The 24,604-nt window shown below is 46.9% G+C and overlaps 1 protein-coding gene across 4 annotated transcripts in view; it reads right to left on the bottom strand.

The window, feature by feature from the left end:
* Nucleotides 1-24,604, bottom strand: part of ZNF395 (zinc finger protein 395) — a 446,083-nt gene that overhangs the window by 411,516 nt on the left and 9,963 nt on the right. For all 4 annotated transcript variants that reach the window (XR_014562756.1, XR_014562757.1, XM_083733484.1 and 1 more), the window contains exon 2: nt 1,585-1,831. Coding sequence is in view for 2 of the 4 variants with exons in the window: in XM_083733484.1 (XP_083589610.1) it covers nt 1,585-1,821 (237 nt within the window). In the remaining 2 variants the exon portion in view is untranslated. The remainder of the gene's footprint in view (nt 1-1,584; nt 1,832-24,604) is intronic.

The raw sequence follows: 24,604 nt of genomic DNA, 5'->3' as shown, positions 1-24,604 counted from the left end.
AGAGGCGTCGGTGCGCACCGAACCCTCTCGCTCTCCGGGCTTCAGGGATAGCTGCATGAAGGCCTTCGGAGCGCAGCGCGAGTTCCCGATGCGTTCTGGAGGCTTCAGGTTCCTTTCGCTGAAGCCGGGAGAGTCTTGCTCTCCCGGCTTCAGCAAAAGGAACCCGAAGCCTGAGGAGCGTAGCAGGAACTTGCGCTGTGCTCAGAAGGCGTAAGGGATAGCCGCGCGCAACCCCTCCGGCAGGGAGAGGCTGCATGCGGCTATGGCTTCTTTAGTCCCGTACAGCCTCTCCTGGCAGGGAGAGGTTGCGCGGGGCTAAAGAAGAAGCCAAAACAGTGAGCGGGATCCATCCCGCTCGCTGCCTTGGCTTGTGCCATAGCCGCGTGCAACCCCTCCGGCAGGGAGAGGTTGTGGGCAGCCTGTATGCTGCTCTTTGGGGCTGGGGGGGGGATAAGATTTTTTTTCTTGATTTCCCCCTCTAAAAACTAGGTGCGCCCTATGGTCCGGTGCGCCCTATGGAGCGAAAAATACGACTATGGTTCGTTTATGCGTAATTGGTGGGAATGACCTTAAGTTTAAAAAATTCATTTATACAGTGCTTTCTTTCTGGGGGAACGCATACCCCTATACATTTTGTGAATTGAAGTTTGGCCTCGTTGAGGGGCAGTATTTCAATATGAGTAGGAAAATGAGAGTACCCCCAAACATTTTTTAAGGAAAAAAAGCACTGCATTTATATAACGCTTTACATTTTTAATAATAATAATAATAATAATAATAATAATAATAATAATTTATTATTTATACCCCGCCCATCTGGCTGGGCCTCCCCAGCCACTCTGGGCGGCTTCCATAAAACCAAAAATACAGTAAAATATCACACGTTAAAAACTTCCCTGAACAGGGCTGCCTTAAGATGTCTTCTGAATGTCAGGTAATTCTTTATCTCTTTGACATCTGATGGGAGGGCGTTCCACAGGGCGGGCGCCACTACCGAGAAGGCCCTCTGTTTGGTTCCCTGTAGCCTCACTTCTCGCAATGAGGGAACCGCCAGAAGGCCCTCGGTGCTGGACCTCAGCGTCCGGGCAGAATGATGGGGGTGGAGACGCTCCTTCAGGTATACTGGACCGAGGCCGTTTAGTGCTTTAAAGGTCAGCACCAACACTTTGAATTGTGCTCGGAAACGTACTGGGAGCCAATGTAGGTCTTTCAAGACCGGTGTTATATGGTCTTGGCGGCCGCTCCCAGTCACCAGTCTAGCTGCCGCATTCTGGATTAGTTGTAGTTTCCGGGTCACCTTCAAAGGTAGCCCCACGTAGAGCGCATTGCAGTAGTCAAAGCGGGAGATAACCAGAGCATGCACCACTCTGGCAAGACAGTCCGCAGGCAGATAGGGTCAAAAAACCAAAACAAAAAAAAACAAAACAAAAAACCAAAGCTGTATACAACACCTGAAAACATCAAATCGCTCACTCTGGAATATAGCTGTAATAGAGGGAAATCATGCATAATTTGAGATATTGACAAGCACTAGAACCCCTTTTACATGCTACCACACCCAGCAGAACAAATTGGTTCGGTTACCTTTTGGCCTCTTTGCAGGAGTGGCCAGTTCTGGCCCTGAAGGCCAGAGTCTGCGACAGGTTCCTTGAAGCGCCCGTCCTCACACGAAGCCAGACGAGGAGACTCTTTGACGTGCTCCGTCTGCAAGGGGGGGAGCTGAGCCATCATCAGCACCCCGTCCCCCAGCAAGGGGGGAGCGGAAATTCGGGCGCCCAGCAGGGACCGCTTCCCCAGCCTCCTGGAGAGAACACTCGCCATCTCGGACCCGCTGCAGAGAGAAAAAGGGGCAGCAGAGGTTAGGTCACGGGAGATTGCATTTTCACATTTGTTTTCTCCATAAAATCTATCCACCTCTCGGTTGTAAAACAAACCAACCTCAAAGAGGCTTTACTAAGAGAACCACGCTGTAAAACTACTGTCATACCTCGGGTTACAGCCGCTTCAGGTTGTGTTTTTTCGGGTTGCAGACTGCCGAAACCTGGAAGTACCGGAATGGGTTACCTCCGGGTTTTGGCGGTCGCGCATGCGCAGATGCGCCAAATAGCAACCTGCGCGTGTGCAAGGGCAGGTTGCGAATGTGCATCCCGCATGAATCATGTTTGCAACCCGAGCATCCACTGTAACAGTGAAAACGACGCTTCAAAACATTCAAAAATATAATATCAGCAACGGACTGAAAGCAGATTAAAACACACATCCACATTCTGCACGTGGGCTTCTCTGAACAACTGTTTTCTCAGCAGGCATCGAGAAGACTATAGTAAAGGCGCTTCCCTGATGTCAAGTGGCAGGGAGTTCCAGAGTACTGATTCTGCCACCCGAAAACGGATTCAAGTTACAAAAGGGGAGATTTCATCTAAACAGTGAAACAGTTTTCCTTGTAAAGTGGTGAACTCTCCTTCCTTGGAGGTTTTTAAGCAGAGGTCGGCCATCTGTCATGGATGCTTTAGCTGAGATTCCTGCATTGAAAGGGGGTTGGGATGGATGACCTCCAGGGGTCCCTTCCGACTCCACCGTTCTATGATGCTACGAAACGTGGAACCTGTAACTGTGCCGGTTCTGCCAATCACAGATTTGTAGTGTTGGAAGAGACCCCTGAGAGGGTCATCTGGTCCAACCCCCTTCAATGCAGAAAGCGGCCGAATGGGCTTTGATGGAGTCAGGCAACGCAAACTACAAAGGTTCTGGCTTGACCTCCAGAAACGCCCCCCCTCCCGGGCCAAAGTTCTCAAAAGCACAAGCCTGGCCTCCAAGCAGAGTTCATAGAATCATAGAATCATAGAATTGGAAGAGACCACAAGGGCCATCGAGTCCAACCCCCTGCCAAGCAGGAAACACCATCAGAGCACTCCTGACCTATGGTTGTCAAGCCTCTGCTTAAAGACCTCCAAAGAAGGAGACTCCACCACACTCCTTGGCAGCAAATTCCACTGTCGAACAGCTCTTACTGTCAGGAAGTTCTTCCTAATGTTTAGGTGGAATCTTCTTTCTTGTAGTTTGGATCCATTGCTCCGTGTCCGCTTCTCTGGAACAGCAGAAAACAACCTTTCTCCCTCCTCTATGTGACATCCTTTTATATATTTGAACATGGCTATCATATCACCCCTTAACCTCCTCTTCTCCAGGCTAAACATGCCCAGCTCCCTTAGCCGTTCCTCATAAGGCATCGTTTCCAGGCCTTTTAAAACATCCCTTCTTTGCACTCCTGGGTGGAAAATATTGGTAGTGGAAGAGCATCTCCTCTGTATGCGGAGAGAGACCCCAATTCAATCGCCAGCAACTCCCAGTAGAACTGGGAGAGATCTCTGACTGGATCCCTGGAGAGCCACTGCTGCCAGTATTGAGACAGATGGACCAATAGGTCTGACCCAGCGAAAGGCAGCTAACTAGGAAGCTCTGATAAAATACGGGTGGGAAACTGCGTGTTTCAGAACCGCAGGGGAAGCAGAAAGCGGGTTGCTGCGCCGTTGCAAGCATGCAACGTCAGGAAATGTCGCCTGAGCAAACCCCACCGAAACGAAAGCAGGAGTACAAATGTGGTTTGTTTTGTGTTCTTGTTTTCATTACGTAGATCACGTTTACCACTTTGCGTTGTGAACCGCCCTGAAATCTATGGAAGAAGGGTGGCATGCAAATTTAATAATAAGAATAATAAATTTTATTTATACCCCACCCTCCCTGGCCGGAGCTGGGCTAAGGACAGCTAATACCAGTAAAATTACAATTATAGGGGGGAAAACAATTTAAAATGCAGGTTAAAACGCAATTTAAAATGAAGCCTCATTTTAAAAGTAGCCCATAAATCAAAACCGTAAGGGGAGGGAAACAGAAGGGTCAGACTGAGTCCAAACCAAAAGCCAGGGGGAACAGCTCTGTCTTGCAGGCCCTGCGGAAAGATGTCAAGTCCCGCAGGGCCCTGGTCTCTTGTGACAGAGCGTTCCACCAAGTCGGGGCCAGTGCTGAAAAGACCCTGGCCCTAGTTGAGACCAATCTAACCACCTTGGGACCTCCAAAGTGTTGTCATTTGTGGACCTTAAGGTCCTCCACGGGGCATACCAGGAGAAGCGGTCCCGTAGGTACGAGGGTCCTAGGCTGCGTAGGGCTTTAAAGGTCAAAACCAGACCTTAAACCTGACCCTGTACTCCGCCGGGAGCCAGTGAAGTTGGTAAAGCACTGGAGGAATGTGATCCCGCGGCAAGGACCCCGTAAGGAGCCTCGCTGCGGCATTCTGCACCCGCTGGAGTTTCTGGGTCTAGTAAGTAACAACTGCCCAACAGACTGAGCTCTACGGGTCCGACTGGGCCACTTTGCATGCGGCCATATTTTGTGGGAACTCCAAAAACACCACATACAGGTGGCCGTGGCGCAATGGGTCCATGCATCTGGCTACTGACCAGAAGGTTGGTGGTTCGAGCCCACCTAGGGATGGCTGTGTAATTAAATAGATGGGATTTAGAATGTAAAGAAAAGTGAATAAGAGGGACTATAATTGGAAATTGTTTTAGTTTAATAATGATATTGGAAAGCTGTTACTTTTAATTACAGGGAAGTTTTTAACGTGTGATATTTTACTGTATTTTTGGTTACTATGGAAGCCGCCCAGAGTGGCTGGGGAGGCCCAGCCAGATGGGCGGAATATAAATAATAAATTATTATTATTATTATTATTATTTATTATTATTATTATTATTATTATTATTATTATTATTATAAGGAAACTGAGAGGGAGGGATTTAAGAAAGTCAACCAAGATGTTTAAAAGGTTGGATTTGTGAAGAATCAAGTTTGTTGTTATTGTTTATCTGTTTATTGTCCGTCCGTCCCCCTCCCCCCGCCTTCTTTCTTTCTTTCTTTCTTTCTTTCTTTCTTTCTTTCTTTCTTCTTTTTTCTCTTTTTGTTTATCATTTTGCTTTGTGTTATCACTGTGGAAAATCTAATTAAAAAATTAATAAAGGAATGGTTGTGGGCATGATCCCCGCTCTGAAGGGATGGGACTACACAACCCTCAAGGTTGCTCCCAGCTCTACAATTCTGTGTTTCTATGAAACGTTTGGTTGCCTCTGGAATTCGATTAGTTGAAGCGCTGCAGGGGGTTGGGCTAGATGCCCCCATGGGGTCCCTTCCAGTTCGACAATTCCACGGTTCTGTTCTATGAAAAGCTCTGCAGCAAGCCGTCAAGCTGCGTGCTGGCTGCTGCGCACGATGTCTAAAAATACAGAGCGGGGAGGCTGAGCCAGCCCAAAGAGAGGCACCAGGGGGACCTGCCCCCCAGACCCAAAAGCAGGGGCCTCTCAAACAACAATCCCCTTCCCAGTAGAAGCTGCTTTCAATGCGGTTTGACCAAGCCTGGGGTGTCTCGGGAGCGGTGGCAGAGAGGCGGGAGAGAAAGAGAGCTTCCTTGTGCAGCGAGTGTTTGTGCAGCCAAGTATAGTAGAGATATTCATTTATTTTGCATTTGACCAGGGGAGTTTTTTAAAAAAAGCAAAACAAGCCGGGAGGATGGCAGACAAGCAACGCCGGTGCCCACGCGTCCGTCTCCCCCTCGCCCCCCAGGGACAGCGCTGGCAGGAAGCGGCAGACGAGAAGCGGAGGGATGGCTTTTTCAGCAACCGGATGAGCCTTGGCTGTGTAAACAGAAGTTTGAGCTTCCAAAATTCGGCAACCATTCGCCTGTATTGAAAGAAGTCTGCAGCCCACCGCCGGGGAAGCCAGGTTCCAAGAAGAAGCCCGAGCTGAATCGGAATCCAGAGCTCACCTCTGGAATCTGCAGCGGAGAGAACATGTCTTTTGAGCATGTGCAGAGGGCCTGGCTTGGGGTTGGCACCAGGGAAAGGCACCATACAGGGGACCACCAAACCTCCATTATCTCTTTTTTTTAAAAGTAATTTTTATTGAGTTTTCCATTAAATCTTATTCACATTTTATCACATAATTCTATGACTTAATATATTACTCTTGTAAGAGCATCGACCTCCTTCCCTCCCTCCTTCTGACTTCCACATAACATTCCATATTCTTTGCATTTCTATAAGCACTTATTTACCCTTTGGCAAATTATAATACTTCACCTTATTGTCGCTAAATCAATTCCTTATATTTACATTACAAAACATTTCAATTCACTGAGCCCGGCTTTGGCTGGGGAGGGCAGGAAATAAATAATTTATTATTATTATTACTGTTATTATTATAAACAACATAAAGTAAATTGGGTTTACATTGCTTTAATTGCCACACATGCACCCCTCTTGAAACACTCAGAGGGGATCCTGCCATCATATTGCCAGCAAAGGACGACAATCGCATGGGATGAAGAGGCTGCAATTCCCCCGTCAAAAATGGCCAGCCTGGGTCACAAGGAAAACCTTGGTACCTCAAGCTAACCTCCAGAACGCTCCTGGAGAAAGCGAAACTCCCAAGAGCGCTTCTTTGACAACATTCCCACGAAATGGAAGCTTGGAATTGGAGTTAGACGGAGTTGACAGCCATGTCTCCAACCAGGGGCTTCACACCCTTGCTATAGGCTCATCCGAATGTGCCATTTACTGAACACTCATCCTGATTCGCTTGCGCAAAGCTTCCACGGAGGTTAGACGGTGTCCAATCTCTACAGAGCATATGTTCCAACTTATTCATGGGGCAGGTCTACAACAACGAGCATTCATCCTGACATGCCATGCATCTTCCCATTAACCGTTTGTTCATCCCACACTTTTAAGCGCATTTCCTCATCGCTCCCCAAACCCCTTTTAAAAATGGGTGTGTTGCGCTAGGACAGCAGCACACTTTAATCCACTTTTAACTGTGCAAATTTCAGATTCCAGCACGTGCCTGGATCTCTCCCAGATTATATTGCCCATCTGAAGCTGACCATAAAGGTAAAGGGACCCCTCACCATTAGGTCCAGTCATGACCGACTCTGGGGTTGTGGCGCTCATCTTGCTACATTGGCCGAGGGAGCCAGCATACAGCTTCCGGGTCATGTGGCCAGCATGACTAAGCCGCTTCTGGCAAACCAGAGCAGCGCACGGAAACGCCGTTTACCTCCCCACCGGAGCGGTGCCTATTTATCTACTTGCACTGTGACGTGCTTTTGAACTGCTAGGTTGGCAGGAGCAGGAACCGAACAACGGGAGCTCACCCCGTCACAGGGATTCGAACCGCTGACCTTCTGGTCGGCAAGTCCTAGGCTCTGTGGTTTAACCCACAGCGCCACCCGCGTCCCTGAAGGTGACCATAGCCAGATAGGAATGCAAATACAACTTATCTCCATAGCCTTTTCCCTTAATCCCCCCGCCAAAAAAATCACTTCATATCCAGGATTCTGATAGGGATCGAGATGGTGAAAAGGTAGACCAGTAGAGAGAATCAAGTTGGGTTGAGAACACGTTTAGCCAACAGGGTGCCCCTCTGGATTAGATCCAGCAACCTATTCTTCTCTTCAGTTCCCGTCACCCCTACGCACTAACGATGGTAGCAGGAATTGGAAAGGTGTACAAAAAGGTGACTCAAAAAATCAAGGGGGTGGACCAAATCCCGTCAGAGGGAAGGTTGCGACGCTTAGGACATCTTAGCTTAGAGAAAAGGCAAGCAAAACGCAACACGATAAAAGTTTATGCAACTATGTTTGGCGTGAAGAAAGCAGCTAGAGAGACAGTCTTCTTCCGCTCTCATAACACAACAACTTGTGGACATTCAGTGATGCTGACGGGTGTCAAACCCTGCCATGCTGCCTGGCCTTTAAAGCCCTAAACGACCTGAAGGAGCGTCTTCACCCCCATCGTTCAGCCGGGACGCTGACATCCAGCGCCAAGGGCCTTCTGGCGGTTCCCTCACTGCAAGAAGCAAAGCTACATGGAACCAGACAGAGGGCCTTCTCGGTGGTGGCGCCCGCCCTGTGGAACGCTCTCCCACCAGATGTCAAAGAGATAAACAACTATCTGACATTTAGAAGACATCTGAAGGCAGCCCTGTTTAGGAAAGTTTTTAATGTGTGACATTTTAATGTATTTTTAATCTTTGTTGGAAGCGGCCCAGAGTGGCTGGGGAAACCCAGCCAGATGGGTGGGCGGGGGTACAAATAAATATTATTATTATTATTATTATTATTATTATTATTATTATTATTATTAATAGGTCTAAGGCAGTGGTGGCCAAACTCAGCCCTCCAGATGTTTTGGGACTACAACTCCCATCATCCCTAGCTAACAGAAACAGTGGTCAGGGATGATGGAAATTGTAGTCCCGAAACATCTGGAGGGCCGAGTTTCACCACCACTGGTCTAAGGGGTTAGGCAGACTGTGTTTGGAGTGGGTGTCAGCTATCACAGCCAGGGATGAGCATGCTGGCCTGCTCAAAGAGAAAGCCAAGGTTTTTTTTTGTTTGTTTGTTTGTTTTTGGATTTGATATCCCGCCTTTCACTCCCTTTAAGGAGTCTCAAAGCGGCTAACATTCTCCTTTCCCTTCCTTCCCCACAACAAACACTCTGTGAGGTGAGTGGGGCTGAGAGACTTCAGAGAAGTGTGACTGGCCCAAGGTCCCCCAGCAGCTGCATGTGGAGGAGCGGAGACACGAACCCGGTTACCCAGGATTACAAGACTACCGCTCTTAACCACTACACCACCGCTCTTAACCACTACACCACACTGGCTCTCAAGTTAAGACGCAGGACTAGGACTTGGCAAGACCAGGGTTCAACAATACCGCTAGAAAGGCAGGATATAAATAATTCCAGTAAACCAGTTAAAAATATCTCATGGCTCTGAGCAGCCTCTACTCCGTGGCGGACATGCCCTCATCTGCGAAATGGGATCAGTCTGGGCCTGTCTTACAGCATTGCTGCTTTGCTGAGTAAGGAGCTGTTCTTAGCCGTCTGGGCTTCCAGACGGAGCGGGCTAAAAAATATTCCAAGATAATTTTAGGCCACTGAATTCTGACGATACAGATAGCCCTTTTAATAGCCATGCATGCAAATTCAGGCTACTCTTCAGTCTGAAATCTACTCCATGAAACAAGACAAAATGCCCATTTTATGGGAGCTATGGGTGAAATCCTGCTGCAGTCGCTACCTCACCACACCTGGGTTTGTTTTATCTATCTATTGCATTTACGGTATATTCCGTCTTTTCTTCAAAGCTCAAATCTGTAACGGCGATTCTTTTAATCCCCAGAATAACTCTCTGTGAGGCAGCTCAGGCCATGAAGGAAAGTCAAGACCTTCCGGAGGGGTCCGTTCCACTGTCAAAACTGCTCTTACCATCTGAAAGTTCTTCATAAGCAGGCATAGGCAAACTCAGCCCTCCAGATGTTTTGGGACTACAACTCCCATCATCCCTAGCTAACAGGACCAGGGATGATGGGAGTCGTAGTCCCAAAACATTATGAACTTTCAGTTCATTAGGGTTAGCTGAAATCTCCTTTCTTGTAATTTGAATCCGTTGGTTTGGGTCCTCTTCTTGAGCTAAACACCCACAATCCCTCATCAGGCTTGGTTTTCCAGACCTTGACTATCTTGGTTGCCCTCCTGCGCACACCTTCCAGCTTGTCAACATCCTTCTTAAATTATGGCACCCAAAACTGGACACAGGACTTCAGGTGAGGGTTTGACCAAGTGGGACTCTGACTTCCCTTGATCTGGACCCTCGACTTCTGTGGATGCAGCCCAGAATAGCATTAGCCACCTCAATATTACAATCACCAATGCGGATGTGTGGACTGTTGACAATGACCCAGGATGTTGGCCTTCGCTCAGGCTGATGGTGAGGCTTGGTCAAGCAGTTGGCGAGTCTCTGTAGAGAGCTTCCTTGGGGTGCAATGTCAAGGCTACATCGTCTGCAAACATCTCTGGGATAAGGACCCACTTTGGGTTGGTGTGGAGACGTGTCAGCTTGAACAGGCTCCCATTGCTCCTTGAACAGAAGTACAGTCATACCTTGAATCCTGAAAAGCCTTGGTGTGGTGATCACACAGGGTCCCTGGACGTTTCACCGTCTCTTGATCCCTGTGCCACCACTTGATTCCTCTTTTTTTAAAAAAAATAATAATATTTATTACAGTTTTAAAAGTTACAAAAGGAAAACAACACATCACAATAAAGAAAAAAAAAGAAAGAAAATAAAAAGAAGAAAACAGGAAAAAATAACATCCATTAAAAAAACAGAACGACTCTTCCCATAACTTATCTTTCATTTGCTTGTTTCCTTGACCTCCTCACACCTCCCTTTTTTGTATTCTAGTTCGGTTAACTATTTCAGCAAATCCTTTCCATCTTTTCCAATTTCTGTCCTGTAATTTATCTTAACATAATGTAACTTTACTTTCCCTCCTTTCACCAATTTACAGTCTGTTTTTTCCTAATCCTTTATAGCATTTCTGCTAAAAGCACATAACTTCATTCCAGCATCCTTCTAACATTCATTAATTTTACAATGTTTCTGTAAATAGTCTTTAAATTTCTTCCAATCTTCCTCCACCGACTCTTCTCCCTGGTCTCGGATTCTGCCGGTCATTTCCGCCAGTTCCATGTAGTCCATCACCTTCATCTGCCATGCCACCACTTTATTTCTCGCTGCCACCACCCAGGCCCTACCTGGTACAATACGGAGGCCAGTCAGGGTTTCAATTGGAACATAAACTTCTGTTTATTTATTGCAGTTTAACAAGTGTGTGGTTTCATAAACGGTATCGGTCAATTACAATCATGGGGTGCCTATCCAGACCTGTAACTTCCGCTACCTGCTCTCACTCACTAAACCACCTCTCAGATATTTCCTTGTCTTCCTAGCTCCTAACTGTTCCTGACTCAGCTAATTTCTCTACACTAACTCAACCTACCCACAGACTCTATCCCAATTCACTCCCACTCCAACCAACCACCCAACTCCCAACAAACTCCTCCCAGAGCTGGTTTTATAGTCCCTCTGACTCCACCCCCTGGGTCCTGATTGGGTAACCTGTTTAACTATTTCACCTCCAGCACACTCTCATATGTTAATGTCAGTCGGTACTCGAACGTTTTGGCTCCCGAACACCGCAAACCCGGAAGTGAGTGTTCCGGTTTGCAAACATTCTTTGGAACCCGAACATCTGAACTGGGCTTCCTGGGCTTCCAATCGGAACATTTTGGAAGTCGAACAGACATCTGGAATGGATTCCGTTCGACTTCCAAGGTACGACTGCACAAGCTGTCTTCAGACGAGCTGAAGGCATTGGAGAACAAAATGGAGAAGAATATGCCGAAGAGGTTTGGGGCGAGAACACAGTCCTGTTTCATACCATTCTCTATAGGGAAGGTGTCCATCCTATTAGACAGTGCTGCGTGTTCTTGCAGAAGGATGCAATTCTCTTGCGAAGCTCAGGTGGGCATCCTATCTCGTTGAGGACAGTGAAGAGTCCTTTTTGGCTGACGAGGTCAAAGGCCTCCATCGGGTCTACGAAGGCGATGATGCCCCCGGGGGCTTCTCTGCCCTTGGCATTTCCATGCCGCTGGCGCAACGAGGAAATCATATCGACTGTCGACCTCTGAGCTCTAAAGCCGCATTGTGACTGTCTGCGAGTGACTGTAATCTGCTGAGAACCACACGGGCGAAGGCTTTCCCCCACAGTACCCTGCAGGGAGATTTCCCAGTGGTTGTTTACAAAAAGATACAGCGATAAAGCTATGAATAAGAAAAAGCCAACCAGGACAGCCTACGCCTCCCCTCTCTGCTTCCATTCTGTTCTTTGTTTCTCCATTTCTCTCACACACCCCTTCTCTTTGCAAGAGCACTGCATACCTGCAATACCTGCAGGGGGCGGACAGGTGGGTGGGTCACCCAATGAGTAAATCAGAAGATTAGGTCTGGTCCTATGCTCTGCTCACACAACAAAAGCCTCAATGTGCCCCACCCTCCACAGGGAGGCAGCAGGACAACACTCAATGCTGCTGTTTATTATATTTTTATTTTGGTTTTATTTTATTTTTTTACTGCTATTAATAACAATACAGTGGTACCTCTGGATGCAAACGGGATCCGTTCCGGAGCCCCGTTCGCATCCAGGGAAGAACGCAACCCATGTCTGCGCGTGCACGGGTCGCGATTCACCACTTCTGCGCATGCACATGACATCATTTTGAGCATCTGCACACGCGTGAGCGGTGAAACCCGGAAGTAACGTGTTCCGTTACTTCCGGGTCGCCATGGAGCGCAACCTGAAAATGCTCAACCTGAAGCGACTTTAACCCGAGGTACGACTGTACGCGGGTGGCACTGTGTTTTAAACCACAGAGCCTAGGGCTTGCCGATCAGAAGGTCGGTGGTTTGAATCCCCGCGACGGGGTGAGCTCCCGTTGCTCGGTCCCTGCTCCTGCCAACCTAGCAGTTCGAAAGCACGTCAAAGTGCAAGTAGATAAATAGGTACCACTCCGGCGGGAAGGTAAACGGCGTTTCCGTACGCTGCTCTGGTTCGCCAGAAGCGGCTTAGTCATGCTGGCCACATGACCCAGAAGCTGTACGCCAGCTCCTTCGGCCAATAAAGCGAGATGAGCGCCGCAACCCCAGAGTCATCCACGACTGGACCTAATGGTCAGGGGTCCCTTTACCTTTTACCGCTCATCTGGCTGGGTTTCCCCAGCCACTCTGAGCAGCTCTCAGCAGAAATGTAGAAAGCACGATAAAACACCCAACGTTAAAAACTTCCCTAAACAGGGCTGCATTCAGATTATCATCATTATCATCGCATTCTTTATATCCTGCCTCCCCCCCCCCAAGACTAGCTTACACAAATTAAAACAACACAGATGCAACACACACACAAAAATGAGAAATGATCATTAAAATTAAAAAAGATGTAATATAAAATTTAAACGATTCGTTGTTTTAATATACCAGCAGTCCACAAGCTTTTCAGCTGCTGTTAAAAAAACAATTAAAAATCGCACAGCTCCTTGCACACTGCGTCATAGAGAAATATTTAAGTCGTCCACCAAGACCCTCAACAATTTTCAAGCGGCCCGTAGGGGGCAGGAAAATTGCAAAATCTGTGCCCTATACAACTAGTACTGAATGGTGAAATGTCTAGGGAAAAAAGGAAAAAAAACCTTTTAAAAAATACCTCAAAAAACCCAACACCAACTATTTACTGAAGCACTCCAGAAAGTCTGTTACGCCCGAAGCATTTTTGAGCAAAATTTTAACTCTTTGATTGAAAGCAACTGTAAAAACTATATGAAGAATATTCAGAGCAGGCAAAGTATCACGGGATTCAAAATTCTGTGTCTGTGTGTAAAAAAACCCACAACTTGTTCATCTTCAATAGTACAATGTCCAGGTCTTAGGCTCCCAGGTCAATGGAGAGGAAGTGACAACTCGCAGCTCAAAACGCAGGTAAACTCATCCCGGAGGCCATCAGAACGTAACCCGTGAATTTCGAAATCCAGTTTCCTGGTGCCAAAGTTTTATTCCAGTCAGCAAATATTGAGTTTGGTCACCCACCCACACAGCTGCCAGCGACCCGAAATCTCACAGGGAATGTCACAAGTTTTGTGCCGCAAGGTTGTGTTTTGAGTCGCAAGGCAGAGGTCCTCGCTGTCTTCAAGGGGACCTACTCGTAAGTAAGGCCCACCTAGGCTGCAAACTCTATAGACTCCTTGCCTGGGAGTAAGTCCCACTGAAGACAGGACTTACTTCCAAGTAAACACGCACAGGACCGCACCGTTAGCTTCTGTATGTATTTTTAAAAAATAAAATAAAAATTGAAGTACCATACACACCCTCTGCAAAATTTGCTTGGCCATTTAAATCCAGGTGAAACGCGAAATGCTACTACCATTGAGATGTTACCATTCTGTCCTTATCTAGAGAGCCAGTGGTGAAGATTGTACGTCAGACTAGCACCTAGGAGGGACCTGGGTTCAAATCTCGCCACTCGACGTTTACTGGGTGCCCCTGGGGGCCAGTCCCTGACTCTCAGCCTAGCCTACCTCACAGTTGTTGTGGGGGTTAAATAAGGAGGGGGAGATCCACAAAGACCCCCTCGAGTTGGAAGGGACGTTGTCTAATACAACCCCCCCCCCATAATGCAGGATAGCAATGCTAAAAACAAATAAATATTATCATTATTAATAGGCTACACAACATTAAACTAGGCTATGCAATGTTGCAACCACTATAACAACCTCCAGCCGACCGGGAGAATCCACGACCAGAAAGAAGAGGAATATCAAGAAGAATGGAAGAAATTTAAAGATTATTTGAATAAATATTGTAATATTAAAGATTTGTAACTACTTGAAAGAATTAATTAGGCTTGGGATTAAATTAGTACTGTATAAATAAATAAATAAGAAATAACACCATAAGAAAAGTTAGGAAATATGATTATGACCGGATTATTGTTATATGAAATAATGATATTGGAAACTGCTACATTCAATTACAAAGAAATTCAGTTGGAAGAGATTTGAGGAAGTCAAGTAATATGTTTATGAAGTTGGATTTTAATTAATCAAGTTTTATTGTATCTATGTTTGTGGTGGTATGATGGGGTTGGAAATGTTTTACTTCTTTGGGGTTTTTTTCTTTTCTTTTTTTCTCGTTGTTTTTTTCTATTGCTGTTATGTTGAAGTTGTGTTTTTATATGAAACTTAATAAATATTATTGTTAAAAAAAACACCAACAACAACCTCCAGCCGTGAGCGCTGATTAAGTACCGAAAGCACATCACAAAGACACATGTTAACATACAACAACTTTGAGAGACGCGTTCTTGCCCCCATACTGCAGACAGAGGAACTGAGGCAGGTTGCAATTGCCCATTAAATCCTCAGCTGAGATTTGAGCCAAGCATTTTGAGGTTCACAGGTTGTCCTCTTGGAACCCTCTCAGAACATTTCCCCCTCAAATGGTTTGTAACATCGCAATCCTGTACACATTTCCTCAGAGGTAAATCCCACCAAGTTCCGTACAGCTTACGTCCAGGTGAGATTGCCCTGCTTAGCAGCTATGTACATATTTGCAAAGATAACATATGCAACACAGCACACAGTGAGGTTAAAACGGCAAGAGAGGATGGCAAGTGTGGAGGGAAGGTTCAAGGACAATCAGATAAACATGGAAACATTTCAGTGCAGCACAGTGGTACCTTGGTTCTCAAACTTAATCCGTTCCGGAAGTCCGTTCCAAAACCAAAGCGTTCCAAAACCAAGGCGCGCTTTCCCATAGAAGGTAATGCAAAATGGATCAATCCGTTCCAGACTTTTAAAAACAACCCCCAAAACAGCAATTTAACATGAATTGTACTATTTAACGAGACCACTGATCCATGAAATGAAAGCAATAAACAACGTACTGCCGTCACACAATCAATCAGTCAGTAGCTGAACTGGGTTCCACGCAGTCACAAAAACAGAACAAAAAGAGCCGCAAAAACAAAAAGGCAAAATAAATAGCAAAAATAGACACACCTCAGTGTAATACTCAAAATGGAACATGTTCGGCTTCTGAAAAAGGTTCGCAAACCAGAACACTTACTTCTGGCTTTGCAATGTTTGGATTCCAAGTTGTTTGAGTACCAAAGCGTTTGAGAACCAAGGTACCACTGTATACTACATTATCAAAATATTTTTTAATTTATTTGCAGAATATGGGTAGATTTCCTTTCAAAACGGGAGCAAGAGCATCAAGCAAAACTGAGGACAATCCTAGTCAAGATCCAGAATCGCTGTTCGAACAGAGCGCTGCAGAAGACTCGATGAGCAAACCGCCAAAAAAGAAAGTTAGTCAACAATATGAGGACAGCTATCCAAGTCTCAGTTTCACACAGCAGTATGCCGCTGGACTCCTTCTGGATATACAACCAAAAGTAATACCCATGCCTCTCTTCAAAAGCATTGGCTATTCTACAGTTCTCTGTGACATATTATTGTGAGCCACGATTTTCAACTCTTACAAATATGACAGATCAGAAAAGAGAAAGGCTTATTTGTGCCGAATAGGAGGAGAGTCAAACCTATCCATTGAAGATGAAACCTCTCCATTCTGAAGGAAATCAGCCCTGAGTGCTCACTGGAAGGACAGATCCTGAAGCTGAGGCTCCAAGACTTTGGCCACCTCAGGAGAAGAGAAGACTCCCTGGAAAAGACCCGGATGTTGGGAAAGATGGTGGGCACAAGGAGAAGGGGACGACGGAGGACGAGATGGTGGGACAGTGTTCTTGAAGCTACCAGCACGAGTTTGACCAAACTGCGGGAGGCAGTGGAAGACAGGAGAGCCTGGCGTGCTCTGGTCCAGGGGGTCACGAAGAGTCGGACACGACTAAACAACAACAAGGAGGAGAGTTTGCTTGCTCAAATTAAACCTAATATAAATGAAATCAGCCGGCAAAAGCAAGCTCACACCTCTGATTGAGTTTGTAGAGTAGACGTACTTAAGGTACATACGTAAGAGGCCCGTTTCTAATTATATTTTGGGAATGATTTGTGTTCTTAGGTAGCTGCGTCATTTTATACTTTCTGATGATATTATGAAGTAGTTGTGTTCTATATTATAAATCAAGCACTGTTGTTTCTTTTTGTTTTCCAGCCTAATCCTTATCAATAAAAAAATTGTGTTCTATATTATAAATCAAGCACTGTTGTTTCTTTTTGTTTTCCAGCCTAATCCTTATCAATAAAAAAATTGGCACGGCAAATGTGCATTCTGAAAGAGTGGCTCAGAGAAAAAGGTTTGAGATCCAATGGTGTGATCTACACGGACTGACAGCTTCTCTCTGTCTTTCGGGCACCGAGTATTTCTCAGTCCTTATTGGAGAGGTTGTGGGTCAGGCCTGGGACTTTCTCCCTGCAAGGAAAAAGCTTTGCCACTGTGCCAGGGCCATTCGCAGGACAGAGAAAGCTGCAATATACCAGTCAGGCCTCTGCTCCATTTAGCTCAATACAGTCAACACTGACCGGCAGAAGCACTTCAGTGTTTCAGGCAAAGGAACCTTTCCGAGTCCATCCTAGAGATGGTCAGAACGTTAAATGTTGGAAATGTAAGGAAAAAGAGGGAACATTTTATCACATGTGGTGGGAATGTAAAAAGGTGAAATGTTTCTGGGAGATGATATAAAATGAGTTGAAAAAAATGTTGAAATATACATTTATAAAGAAACCAGAAGCATTTCTCTTGGGTATTGTTGGAAACGATATAAATAGAAAGGAATGTAAGCTTTTTCTATATGCAGTAACAGCGGCAATAATACTATTGGCCCAAAAATGGAAGCAAGAAGAATTACCAACGATGGAAGAATGGAGGATGAAATTAACGGACTATGCGGAACTTGTTAAACTAACGGGAAGGATCCGAAACCGGCGGGACCAGAAGTTTACCGAGGACTGGAGTAAATTTACGGATTATTTGAAAAGTATTTGCGATGATCAGACGACGTTTGTAGGTTTGCAAGAAGTTCTGTGAGGAATAACATTAGAAATATTGCAAAAATGGAGAAGGAGATGCAATATGTTAAGAGATGTAAAGGCAATATTAATTTAGGAAATGCGTAAGAGGTGATTAAGACGGAGGACTATCAGAGGTGCTGATGGAAGTCCAATAAGAATGTATTTGTGATAAATTGTGTGGTATATGTTTTGTAATTTTGTATGTTAAAAACCAATAAAAATATTTTTTAAAAAAGACATGTTCAGAACGTGGGTCTTTCTGCATGCCAAGCAGATGTTCTGCTGCTCAGCTACGGCCCTCCTTTCCCAAAGGCAGCTGCGCGAAAAGAGTTAACAGTCAAAGTCTCCAGGAAGGAAAAGGGAAAGATTAGCAGCTCTATCTGAAGGAAAGCCTGCAGCTTGTAAACTTAGATCTGACAGCCTCAGCATATTCCGGCAGAGAGACAGGGAGGAGGAGGGTTACACGGAGGGGGGTGTGGCGGTCTTGCCCAGAGGCAGAAAGGAGCCGGCAATGGGATATTAGGAAAGGGCACCCAGGGTGGAAGAGGAAAAGGAGAGAGGGGAGCTTGAAAGGCCGGTGGAACGCATGCAAAGAATACCGTATTTTTCGCTCTATAGGACACACTTTTTCCCCCTCCTAAAATGAAGGGGAAATGTGTGTGCGTCCTATGGAGCGAATTCAGGCTGTCGCTGAAGCCTGGAGAGGGAGAGGGGTCGGTGCGCACCGACCCCTCTCGCTCTCCAGGCTTCAGGCACCTATCCGCAAGATATCCTATTGCGGATAGCACCCTGCAGCCTGAAGCCCGGGGAGCACAGCACTGCGCGCAAGCTTGCCGCTGCTCCCGGAGCTTGTGGATAGCTGCCTGAAGCCCGGGGAGCGCAGTGGGAGTTGGCGCTGCTCTCCCCGGGCTTCAAGCAGCTATCCGCAAGCTCCGGGAGCAGCGTCAAGGTTGCGCGCAATCTTGCCACCGCTCCTGGACCTGTTTTGGGGGCTGGGGTCGGGGGAAGCTCAGGCTCCCCACGCCCCAGCCCTGCGGCTATAAACGAAGCCAAGACAGCGAGAGCAGGATCCATCCTGTTCGGTGTCTTGGCTTGTGCCCTGGCTGGAGAGGTTGCGCGCGGCTAAAGAGGAAGCCAAGATATAAAATTTCTTTATATCCCCCCCCCCTAAAAACTAGGTGCACCCTATGGTCCGGTGCGCCCTATAGAGCAAAAAATACGGTATGTAGCCTAGTAGAAAGCTGCTGAAAGCATTTTATCCCATTGCCCAGATCGGCTTGGAACAATCATTCGTAAGGTTGTTCCTGCCCTCATGCCTACAAAACTGGAACGAAAAGACACGACACAAAAGGAAAATGGGTTGAGAGGGAGGAGGAAAATAGGTGGGGGTGGCAGTGGTGATAGCATCCCTTCCTCCCACTGTCCTTTCCAGTGGGAAGCGAGGGCTAGGATATGACCTACTGGCACCTTTAAAATTCCTTACATTCCGCCCCTTTTAGAGATGACAAAACTATAGGAAAGGTAGACCAAATTGCCAAAGGTGCGTATAGATAAGGCTGAGTGCCTCAAACCTGGCTTTAGAACACTTTGGTTGTGGGGAAAGATGTATTTGTGATGTTACGGTGGCAAGCCAGTAGGCAGATTGCACAAAAAGCCAAAATAATTATTTTCATTATTATTAGTTTTCTACACCACCCCACATCTGAAGACCCCAGAGCAGTTTACAATATAACGACAGAAGAACACACACCATAATAACAAACAAATACAGCAGCATCCTAAAGCAATTTACAACATTGTATTTAAAATACAGATAGGTAGCCGTGTTGGTCTGCCATAGTCAAAACAAAAAAAATTCCTTCCAGTAGCACCTTAAAGACCAACTAAGTCAGTTCTTGGTATGAGCTTTCGTGTGCATACACACTTCTTCAGATACCACCTTCAGATACCACTTCTTCAGGTATCTGAAGAAGTGTGCATGCACACGAAAGCTCATACCAAGAACTGACTTAGTTGGTCTTTAAGGTGCTACTGGAAGGAATTTTTTTGTATTTAAAATAGTTTGTATACATAAAACCAGTTAAAACAACTGCCTAGATAAAAACATTTTTAAAAAGAGTTGTCAATAAGAATCGATCGACGGATGCGGCAGATGCACTCTTCCCCGATTGCCACAGAAAACAACCTCCTGATACATAGCAAACTAGCAGGCTCTAGCCTGGCCTTCTCCTTGACCTGCTAGCTTTCTATGTGCAGTGAGATGAAGGGCATTCTATCATTTCGCTTGGACTACTGCAACGCGCTCTGCGTGGGGCTACCTTTGAAGGTGACCTGGAAACTGCAATTAATCCAGAATGCGGCAGCTAGACTGGTGACTGGGAGCGGCCGCCGGGACCACATAACACCGGTCCTGAGAGATCTACATTGGCTCCCAGTACGTTTCCGAGCACAATTCAAAGTGTTGGTGCTGACCTTGAAAGCACTAAACGGCCTCGGTCCAGTATACCTGAAGGAGTGTCTCCAGCCCCATCGTTCAGCCCGGACACTGAGGTCCAGCTCCGAGGGCCTTCTGGCGGTTCCCTCGCTGCAAGAAGTGAGGTTACAGGCAACCAGGTAGAGGGCCTTCTCGGTAGTGGCGCCTGCCCTGTGGAACGCCCTCCCAGCAGATATCAAGGCAATAAACAACTATTTTACTTTTAAAAGACAACTGAAGCCAGCCCTCTTTAGGGAGGTTTTTAATGTCTGATGCTGTACTGTTTTTAATATTCAGTTGGAAGCCGCCCAGAGTGGCTGGGGAAACCCAGCCAGATGGGCGGGGTATAAATAATAAATTATTATTATTATTATTATTATTATTATTATTATTATTATTATTATTTCGCTTGCTGCACGTAACTCTATCCTCCAAAGAAAACAGCTTCATGTGAGCCTACCATCATTCTGTAGCCCACGCAAGTTTCTAACGCAGAAGGATTTTTAGGCACCCCGTGTGGCATTTCTGTGACAGGAGGACGACAGGTCTTGCGACACCGTGCGGCCCTGCGACAACCGATTTTATCGTGACAGAAGCTCTTGTGCAAAATGGGCTAGACGCCCAAGGTGCCACCGGAGCCATTTGCTGCGTGCTGCAACAGCTAACATAGCTTGTTCCTCTTGAAATTACGCCTGCGATAGTCATCTGTGGTTTAAGAGGGGGGAAATCACACAGAACCAGCCGCCTGTCGAAAAGAGGCGATTCCTCCCCGGCTCCAGACTACCTATGTTTGGCGTCAGTGACACAGACACCCACACAGGTGAGCATACAAAAAGAGCAGCCAGGTATACTATTGGGCATATAAACAGCTGCCAGCCAATAAAGGTGTGGCAATCTGCATTGTGTGCCAGACCTGGGAGCAAACTTAGAAGCTCAGGTATATCAGCTAGGAGCCAAACGGCTCCTTAAAACAGGGTTCGCAGGTGCCAAAACAGAATGCCTAGTTGCCATTTGGGGGCCAGGCGTCTCGAAAGTCGTATTTTTCAAGATGGCTTCTCTGTTCCTGAAGTTCATTGGCTGTGCAGATAAAAAACGTAACGGAATTCTACAGGAGGCATTGCTGGTGTGTGAAAACAGGCAAGACCCAAGGATTCCCCAGGAATGCACCTCCAGGTGGTGGAGACGTCGGGCGCCATTCTGGCCCCCCCGGACATCTACACTTGGTCTCAAGTGGCTGATAAAAAGGTAAAGGTAAAGGACCCCTTGACAGGTAAGTCCAGTCGCAAATGACTCTGGGGTTGCGGCGCTCATCTCGCTTTACTGGCCAAGGGAGCTGACGTTTTGTCCGTAGACAGTTTTTGTCCGTAGACAGCCCGGACACTGAGGTCCAGCTCCGAGGGCCTTCTGGCAGTTCCCTCATTGCGAGAAGCCAAGTTACAGGGAACCAGGCAGAGGGCCTTTTCGGTGGTGGTACCCGCCCTGGGGAAAGCCCTCCTACCAGATGTCAAAGAGAACAACAACTACCAGACTTTTAGAAGACATCTGAAGGCAGCTCTGTTTAGGGAAGCTTTTAATGTTTGATGCATTACTGTATTTTAATATTTTGTTGGAAGCTGCCCAGAGTGGCTGGGGAAACCCAGCCAGATGGGCAGGGTGTAAATAATAAATTATTATTATTATTATTATTATTAGTTATTATTTCCGGGTCATGTGGCCAGCATGACTAAGCTGCTTCTGGCGAAACCAGAGCAGCACATGAAAACAGCGTTTACCTTCCTGCCAGAGTGGTACCTATCTATCTACTTGCACGTTGATGTGCTTTCGAACTGTCGGGTGCGAAAGACGTCTGGTGGATTTCGAATGCTGCCTGGGAGACCAGGATTCAAATCCCCCTTTGAACTCAAAGCTCGCTTGCTGACCGTGGGCCTCTCTGGCTAGCATACTTTACAAGGTTGTTGCTGGGATTAAACGAGGCGGGGAGAGACATATACAGTGGACGCTTGGGTTGTGAATGTGATCCATGCAGGATGCATGTTCACAACCCGCAGCGGTGCGTCTGTGCACACGCAGGTTGCAATTCGGCACTTCTGCACATGCGCAAAGCGCGATTTTAGCACTTCTGTGCATGCGCGGCCACCGAAACCCGGAAGTAATTCATTCTGGTACTTCCGGGTTTCGGCAGGTCTGTAACCCGAAAAAATGCAGCCTGAAGCGGCTGTAACCCGAGGTCTGACTTTACACCACTTTGAGCTCCTTGGAGGAAAAGGTGTGCTATAAAGCCAATAAATTCAGTTCCGTTCCATCGTGGCATTAGGTGGAGGAATATATGAAAGATTGCAAAGAAGAGAAAGAAGGGAGACATTCATTATGGCATTTAAATGTAATAGTGCAAGTTAGAAATGTAAATTAAATTAAAAGATTGGAAAATTTTCAGATGTGATTGATGGAAGTCAAAAAATTGTATGCGATATAAAAGTATGTTTAATAATTGTGGGAAATGATATGCTAAAAAACTAATAATATTTTTTTTAAAAAAAAAAGATTCCTAGAACCGTAGAGCTGGATGGGTCCCAAGGATCATCTAGTCCAACCCCCTGCAATGCAGGAGTTGCAGCTGAAGAATCCTTGGCAGATGGCCATCTGATCTCTGTTGAAAGCTCTCCAAGGAAGGAGAGTCCACCACTTTCGGAGGGGGGCTGTTCCACTGTCAAACGGCTCTCACTGTCAGAAAGTTATTTTGGATATTTAGCCAGAATCTCCCTTCTTGTAACTTGAATCCATTGGTTCAGGTACTGCCCTCGAGAGAGAAGGGAACAAACTTGCTCCATCTTCTATGTGAAAAGCCCTTGAGATAGTTGAAGAGGGCCGAGAAGTGTGGAAGCCAGGAGTGGCCACAAGGCCATTTTCTGCATTCGAGGCAACTGCTCTCATTCATAGCCTGAAAGGGCCACAGTCAAGGTGGCTCTACAGGAGTCGGCAGCTGAAGGCCATGCCAACAAAACTACCCTCCTTTACCCCACCAGCCAGAAAAACCGAGCCGGTGCTTGGCGGGAGCAGCGCATGCACCCTCGCTCACTCGGCGCAGGCCCGCTCACTCGGTGCGCTGCCTGCCATGCCCACCGCGGCACAAAGCGGTCAGCTGAGCCAGGAGGTGGCTTGTCCAGCCTCCACCTCTTCTCTGCCAGAGGAGCCACCCTCCAGCCGCTGCCCGCCTCCTCCAGCCCTAAAAAAAGTCAACTCTGGGGAAGGGAGGGGGGCGCCGGAAGGATCTTTGCACCACGGTGCCGGATATCCTTAAGACGGCCCTGTTCCCAAAGGACAACAGGGAGTGAGCCAGTCTAGAAGGGAGTTCCAAAGTCTGAGAGCAGCCACCAAGAAGGCCCTGCCTGCCTCCCCACCAAGCATGCCTGTGAGGGAACCTGCGTGGCCATTCCAATGCTGCTGGACTAGAACTCCCATTATCTCTGACCACTGGCCAGGCTGGCTGCTAAGGCTTATGGGGGTTGGGAGTCCAGCAATGTCTTAAAGGGGAGCACCAGAATCTCCATCCCTCAATGTGCAAGGAGCTGCCCTACCCCAGATCAAACTATTAGCCTACCTAGGCCATGGCTGGCCCATAACATTATTATTATTATTTCATTGTTATTTGTTAAACTTATATACCACCCTTCATCCAAAGATGAGCACAATTCAAAGTGTTGGTCTGACCTTTAAAGCCCTAATCGGCCTCGGTCCAGTACAGTCATAGCTCACGCTGTGTCCGCTTCAGGTTGTGTTTTTTTGGGTTGCGGACTGCCGAAACCCGGAAATACCAGAACGGGTTACTTCCGGGTTTCGGCGGTCATGCATGCGCAGAAGCACCGTATCGCAACCCGCGTGTGCACAGACACGGGTTACAAATGTGTATCCCACACGGGTCACGTTCACAACCCGAGTGTCTACTGTATACCTGAAGGAGTGTCTCCACCCCCATCGTTCAGCCCAGACACTGAGGTCCAGCTCCGAGGGCCTTCTGGCGGTTCCCTCATTGCGAGAAGCAAAGCTACAGGGAACCAGGCAGAGGGCCTTCTTGGTAGTGGCCCTTGCCCTGTGAAACGCCCTCCCACCAGATGTCAAGGAAATAACTACATAACAAACAGGTCCTGTATACCTGAAGGAGCGTCTCCACCCCCATTAATCGGCCCGGACGCTGAGGTCCAGCGCCAAGAGCCTTCTGGCGGTTCCCTCCCTGCGAGAAGCCAAGTTACAGGGAACCAGGCAGAGGGCCTTCTTGGTGGTGGCACCCACCCTGTGGAACGCCCTCCCACCAGATGTCAAAGAGAACAACAACTACCAGACTTTTAGAAGACATCTGAAGGCAGCCCTGTTCAGGGAAGCTTTTAATGTTTAACTGACTATTGTATTTTAATATTCTGTTGGAAGCCGCCCAGAATAGCTGGGGAAACCCAGCCAGATGGGCGGGATATAAATATTATATTATTATTATTATTATTATTATTATTATTATTATTACTACTACTACTACTATCTGAGGGCGGTTCACAGAATTAAATACAAGGTAAAAACACAAGTAAATAATTAAAACAGAACAGCAAAACAGCAACACCCCCTTCCCCACAGGTACATTTAAAAGGCTGTAGGATATTAATCA

Source organism: Podarcis gaigeae, assembly GCF_964106915.1.
Source record: "Podarcis gaigeae genome assembly, chromosome: 3".
In the NCBI taxonomy this organism is placed as follows: Eukaryota; Metazoa; Chordata; class Lepidosauria; order Squamata; family Lacertidae; genus Podarcis; species Podarcis gaigeae.
Note: the sequence above shows the minus strand (reverse complement) of the source record. Positions and strands in the feature narration are given on the sequence as shown.